The sequence below is a fragment of the Nannochloropsis gaditana genome (assembly GCF_000240725.1).
Source record: "Nannochloropsis gaditana CCMP526 unplaced genomic scaffold scaffold1024, whole genome shotgun sequence".
NCBI lineage: Eukaryota > Eustigmatophyceae > Eustigmatales > Monodopsidaceae > Microchloropsis > Microchloropsis gaditana.
In genome coordinates this window covers 1,870-8,695 of record NW_005802929.1, presented here as the reverse complement: position 1 = coordinate 8,695, position 6,826 = coordinate 1,870, and the positions used below count along the sequence as shown (strand labels likewise).

General features: G+C 53.6%; 2 protein-coding genes across 2 annotated transcripts; both read left to right on the top strand.

Moving 5' to 3' along the window:
* Nucleotides 1–464: 464 nt before the first annotated feature.
* RNZ (ribonuclease Z) lies at nucleotides 465–1,317 on the top strand (the record flags this gene model as incomplete). Its single annotated transcript, XM_005852660.1, has 2 exons — nucleotides 465–534; nucleotides 737–1,317. 2 exons carry the CDS (start codon nucleotides 465–467, stop codon nucleotides 1,315–1,317), a joined length of 651 nt encoding a protein of 216 aa, XP_005852722.1.
* A 3,070-nt stretch (nucleotides 1,318–4,387) lies between these two features.
* Nucleotides 4,388–5,938, top strand: HMP (nitric oxide dioxygenase; the record flags this gene model as incomplete). The annotated part of the gene is made up of 1 exon (XM_005852659.1): nucleotides 4,388–5,938. The coding sequence occupies one exon, from the start codon at nucleotides 4,388–4,390 to the stop codon at nucleotides 5,936–5,938; it is 1,551 nt and encodes a 516-aa protein (XP_005852721.1).
* Nucleotides 5,939–6,826: the final 888 nt, after the last annotated feature.

Sequence of the window (6,826 nt, the reverse complement as noted above, 5' to 3'; positions counted from 1 at the left end):
CCCTCCCTCCCTTCCTTCCTCCCTCCGCCCCTACAGACGTGGACAACGCCCGCCCCTCATGTCGGAAGAGTCCATGCCCTTGGATACGCGCTTCAACGAGGTGGAGGGAGGCCAAGACTTATACCCGGATGAGAAGGGGGTGTGGAATCTGGTGGAGGAGGGGGAGATGAAGGTGAGGGGAGGAAGGAGGGAGGCGGAGGAGGTCCCGCGGGGATACTGACCGCATCGATGGCGCATTGGAACGGTGCACTTGAAATGAATATCGATGATAAACAACTCCATTATCGATGGCAAACAAAGTCAACGTTGATGGCAAACAAAGTCAACATTGATGGCAAACAAAATAAATCCAACAGTAATGGCGAAAATCTTTGTGATGGCAAACAGAGTCACCATCAATATTGAACAAAGTCAACAGTAATGACAAACAGCTCTTCCCCCTGAAACAGGTGCAAGCGGCGCCCATGGTCCACACGGTGCCATGCGTAGGCTTCGTCGTGACCGAGAAGGACAAGCCAGGGCGACTGCGTGCAGGTAAGGAGGACGTCCGGCAAGGATCTGGAAAGGGATCTAAAGGGGGTCTCTTCCTTTCTTGGTGTCGCCATTGGCAGGGGCCCAGCTGTCGTGACCGTTACATTCAAAGGTTCAAAATGATCCTTGGAACGCCATGGCTGACCCCCCGACTTGCCCCTCCATTTCCATCACTCTTTCCCTCGGATCCCTCCCCACACCACAGAGTACGTTCGGCCCATCGTGGAACGTAACAAGGCCGGTCTCCTTGAACAGGGACTGAGCGACCCCAACAAGATCTTCCGCCTCTTGAAGACTCTCCAGCCCGGGGAGGCAGTCAACCTCCCCGACGGGACTTTGCTCCGGGCGGAGGAGGTAATGGAGGCGGCGAAACAGGGCCGTAAAATCGTCATCTGCGGAGACACCTCCGACGCCTCAGGGATCGCCGTGCTGGCACAGGATTGCGACGTGCTCGTCCATGAAGCGACCAACGCTTTCTTGCTGCCTTTCGATAAGGGCACCTACATGGATGTGGAACGATTTGCCCGGGCCCATGGTCATTCCACGCCACAGATGGCCGGTCATTTCGCGCACCGGGTCAGAGCCAAACGGTTGATCATGACGCACTTTAGCCCCCGTTACAAAGGTGACTTGAGCCCCGAGAGCCTCGCCATTATGAAACGCTTGGAAGACATGGCGCGCAAGACTTCGAAACTCCGGGCGGACCGAGTCTTGGCCGCACATGATTTGATGCTCGTGCCCATCCCATCGCCACATAAAATGGCGGAAGTGGGAGCCGATGACTAAGCTTGAAAGCACGAGGAAAGGCAGCAACTTAGGTCTTCGTTGTTTAGAGCAAATAAACATGGCGGGTTAACACGCCACACAAAGTAAAGTAACTTACAAGTTGGAGTCTCAGTTTAGCACTTTTTACATTTTGTTGCGTTTGCAAAATCCTTTTCGATGCTGCCATTTACTTCCACAGTCTTCAGGTTTAATTGCTTCTCGATGTCAGCAGTCATCAGGAGTACCATCAAACTTTGAATTATCAAGACCCGCGCGACCAAGAATGCCGGGAACGAATGAATTAATATGCATAATACTTATATATGTATGGATTTGAAGATGCAATTCAAAAGCTGGGTCTGAGTACGTCTCCGAAAAGGACTCCCAAAACAGGACAAGCCATACGTACGCGTCTTGCACGTAAAAGGAGACCGTCGAAAACGCCACTTTTACGCATTCCAGGAAGGAATAGTCTCTTGCATGGCGACATCAAAAGTAACCACGTCAAATTTCAATAACGTTTTACATGTTGTGGGTCAATGGGTGCATGAGTGTCCGTATGTCACAAGAGGGTGGGGGGCTCGAGCTGGAACATCTGCTTACTGCACGCTAGGAAGGTCGCCATAAGTACTTTGTGCAAATTGTGGAACCATCACTCCTTCACTACACTACTCATTATCAATGAAATGTTGACAGCTGTTCCTAGTCGTGGTTGTGTCAGATTTTCCCTGCATTTGCCCAACTAAAGGCACTAAAGCCGACTGGCATGCCAGTAGGATTATGGCAGTTGCCTCGCATTATATCTCTCTCGTCCGTCTTGATAGCCAGAAAATACGTAAGCACTACCCATACGGCAAGCATGTCCATGTATAAAGGTTACTCTGCAAAGAAACAATTTGAAAATCCCAGAAAGGAGAGTGTTTGAAAAAACCCTGCCCGATATCCACATGTTTCAAGGCCATTACAATCAACACCAAGCTTTATAGCTAGCATGGTATCCTAGTGACTCGTTTACGGGAAACCGTATAACGCTAAAATTGGAACGATACAGAGAAGATTAGGTGAGTCTTAGTCCCGTAGATGAGGGTACGACGTTCGAGTCCCCGCGCTCCCTCCCCTCAGGTTCTCACCATGCCCCCTCTTGTCTCCCATCCCGTCCCACCCTCACAGCATGGCCCCTGCGCAAGGATGACACGCACAAATCGAGAAGAGTACGTCCTTTTTTTTTTCTTTTGTGCTGTCGATATGCTTGCCCCGAGCACGGAAGCCCAGAATTTTGGGGGTGTCCATGAAAGAGCAGATGCACACGATTTTTTCCCAAAAGCTCGACATATCCGTCTGCCTCACTCATGTCTTTTGTTGCTCGAAAACATGGACGTCGATTACAATAAACGCAGTACGGAAGGCGCCTTCTCGGAGGCACTGCTAGGATATTAAGCAAAGATAACGAAAGTTTCTAAGCGCCCTTACCGAATAACTGCTTCGATTAAAGCGACAAAACACGAGCAAGAAGGGATAATCTCAGGATGTGATCTTCCTGCCCTGATTGATTGAGATAGCCGAAGATTGCCCTCTCTGTGCTTTAAAAATAGCGCAAAACATGAGCTGACGGAACGTGGAGTGGTACATTTTTTTCCAGGATATGAAGGAAAATGAGCAAGGAAAAAAAATAAAATTGTGTGCCCCGCCAGGAGGCCGAGCGTGTGGGCATGTTTGTGTTCTTGCAATTTAGTGAAAGTCTAGCATACATTCTATGACCATGAGCATTTATCATATGATTCATTTCCGCAAATATTATGTTTTATATTTTGCAGCATATTTAATTCAGGAAAGTGCGCCCGGTCGGAAGAGTTTCCAGACATACCGCAGAACACACTGCCTGAAAATTAATGACAAGACCACGTAGAGAAGAACGTTCCAGACTCCTCGGGAAAGGAAAGGCAAAGAAAGAAACATGGAAATGAACCCATCTCGTAACGTCTATTAACAGCGATCCGGCGCGGTGGGAATCTGGCTGCGAAGCGATGTCTCAGTCTTGAAGGAACTACGGTGAGTGTGACGTCTGACAGGCACGACATCGACAAACCCGCACCAAAATACCGCAGGCCACGTCTTTAATCAAAATCCCTTCCTCGCAACCAGTACTGGCCATCCCCACGACTCTGTGCATTCCTCTTCTCCCCCTTTCCGTTTCCCGTCGGAGCCTGTAAAGCGACGTACATATCTGCTCACGACGGCTTCAAATCCATGACGTCATAACTCGCACATGGCCAACCGGTGGCCAGATCCCAGGTCTCATAAAAACGGGGGAAATGCGGGCACCTTCCAGTTAAAACATATGGATGCTGGGCAACCGTCCATTGCTGCCTTGTGCATGTCGTCTTGCATGAGTTCTTGTATTATTCCCCCCTCTTTCTGATCCACTATTTCCGGCTGTCGGTCTTCAAGAGTTTCGGGCTGCGTTTACTTCAACGCAAACTGCACTTTGATTATGCATCTTGAGTTACCATGTAGGTACACCACACTTACCTGTTTTACGCATGCTTGGATTAGATTCTTCTTCTTCTGTAAGAAGAACGAACGGAACTCACTGATGAGGCTAGAAACTATTCTTGCGTGCCACTATTTTATGGACATGGTCCGAGCTTTGCTGATCCACGTTTGTTATCTGGGATACGACATGCTCTGAACAATAACCCCAAAACGCTCTCAATGTCAATCCAAGGGGCAAGGTAGCCAATTGTGCTGGACGATCACTGACAACCAGTTATGTACCAATTACCCTTTCAAGCATTGTGTCAAAAAATTTCTTCTTTAATGTTATTCGTTGCTGTTCTACGATAGTCGGGCAGTGGCGGTATATTGATCCGATTGACTGGACATTCGCCGTTGCATTGGCAAGGCCACACTGCCTCTACCTGGCCAATAAGAATACCTATGATGAATGCACAGGATCGTGGGCTGGGACCTTTGCCTCCGCGAATATGCTGATAGTTTTACTTACACCCCACCTCTTGTATACCTACCCTCACTCATGACTAGATTCGCTCCGAACGGCTCACACGACTCTGCCCGGCATTCAGCAAGCCTCATGCCGCCAGCCTCCACTCCTTCTCCATCGTCAACACCTGCTGTTTCCCCCCCAGCCGCTTCCCCTCCCCTTCCTGTGCTGAGCCCGCACATCGTCTCCGTGGTGAAATCCACCGCGCCCGTCCTGGCGGCTCAAGGCCCCCGCATCACCCAGGTATTCTACCCGCTCCTCTTCTCCCGGTACCCTGCCGTCCAAGAACTCTTCAACAAACGCAACCAAGCGCCGGAACCCGATGGGACGCCCGCCCGACAGCCTCAGGCCTTGGCCAATGCCGTCTGGGCCTACGCGGCCAACATCGATAACCTCTCCGCCCTCTCCGCGGCCGTCTCCCTGATTGCCCACAAACACGCCTCCCTCCACGTCCTCCCCGAGCACTACCCGATGGTTGGAGAGTGCCTCCTGGCGGCCATTGCGCAGGTATTGGGTCCCGAGGTGGCGACTGTGGAGGTGCTGAAAGCCTGGGAGCAAGCGTACGGATTTTTGGCCGCCGTCTTCGTCCAGACAGAGGACGGACTCCGGTCCAGCAATGCCCGGAAGCGGCACGGGTGGACGGGGTGGAAAACCATGCGGGTGGCACGGAAGGTGATGGAATCGGAGGATGTGGCTTCCTTCTACCTGAGCAATGGGCAGGTAGGGGAGCCCGTGTGCGCCTACCTACCGGGCCAGTACATCTCCCTCCGCCTGACCCTGCCCAACGGGGAGGTCGAAGAGCGAGACTACAGTCTGAGCGAGTTTGCTGTACCCGCGTCCGCGCATGCCTTGGAGCCGGGCGGGAAAGCGCGATCGGCCGAGGAGGAGGGAGGGAAGAAGGAGTGTAAGGGGGAAGGCCGGGGAGAGGATGGGAAGGAGGAAGGGGATTGCCCCCCCTATTTCCGCATCAGCATCAAGCGTCTCCCGGGGGGTGCCGTATCCACCTACATGCACGACAAGGTGGAGGAGGGAAGCGAGATTCTGGTCGGGCCACCCTACGGCGACTTTGTCCTCGCCCCTCCCTGTACCCCTTCCTCCTCCCCCTCCTCGCATCCACGGCCCCTGGTCCTCCTCTCAGCCGGGATTGGCATCACTCCCCTGCTTTGCATGGCCGAAGCCGTGTTGCTCGGCACGCCGTCGCAAGAGAGCAAGGAGCATCGACCCTCTTTCCCTTCCTCGCTCCCTCCCAAAGTCTTCTTCCTCCACACGGCCAGGGACGCGGCCCATTTCCCCTTTGCGGCCCGTCTTGCGAGCCTCGCGGCCACACATCCCACCCGCTTTGCCTGCCACGTGTCCTTCACACAAGGAGCCGTAGAGGGAGGGGCGGAGGGAAAGAAGGAGGGAAAAGTCCGATGGGGCACGGGGCGGTTGACGGCGAGCGCCTTACACGAGGCGTTGGGCGGGAAGGTACGACCGCAGGACTGTAGCTTCTACTTTTGTGGACCGGCGGGGTACATGGTGAGCGTTCGACGCTTGTTGACGTGGTTGGGAGTGCCCGCGGAGGAGGTGAAGTATGAGTGTTTCGGCCCCGCATCAGCCGAGGTGGAGGCGGCGGGGGTGATACCGTCGAGTTTTTCTTGAGGAGGAGGGAGATGAGGCGAGAAAGGGAAGGGGGAGGAGGTGGAAGAGAGGCGTGGTGTCGGGAGCAGGGCAAGGGGTCAAAAATAGGAAATGTGCTCGAAATTGCTTCGGGAAAAATGCAGCCAGGCAGCTCAACAGTGTATGTGCATAGAGAATTTTCACAATCCCATTGTTCCATCCTCATGACCATGGGGCGGAACTTGAATGAGTAGGCGACTGGCATGGAATTACAACAACATTTTGCAGGCAAGGGACGGGCGTTGGAAGTCGACGTCAGCATCAGCACGCGAACGCCCCACATAGTTTTCAGAAAGACTTGAAATATCGATGCATGACAATACAGCATTCCCAAATAAAGAAATCCATCTGATCGCGCGAGGATACACTGCACTGTCCACGGATCAAACCCCCGCGAGACAACCAAAGCAAGGGGGCTTTCACGGTATACACCCAACGCTTTACTTCTTTTTGCTTTGAACAAAACATGTGCACATGTCAGGCCCCCCCCCAACCCCTCCCTCCCCCCCTATACCGCGGGCTCCCTAGTTGTGGACCGGGGCCACGGGCAAGCCAAATTCGTCGGTGGTTGTTTGCGCGCCAATTTTGGCTTCAGGTGCGTTCACAGGTTCGCTGGGCAAGAGATAGGCAGGGGTCGCCTCGGCCGGGGACGCGGTCGCATCGGCTGTGGTGGACGCACCCAACGGTGGCGGGGAAAAAGGGGGAAAGAGGGAATAGGCGGGTACCAACGTGTCAGGAGGAAAGGACAGGGGCCTTCGCCGGGGGAGCCCCCCCTGCGGAGTCGGCGACCCTTATGGCAATATTCCCTGTCCCCCAAACGCCCGGCCCATCCATGCCGCGCCGACCCAGGCTGGCACCTTCTCCCTCCCG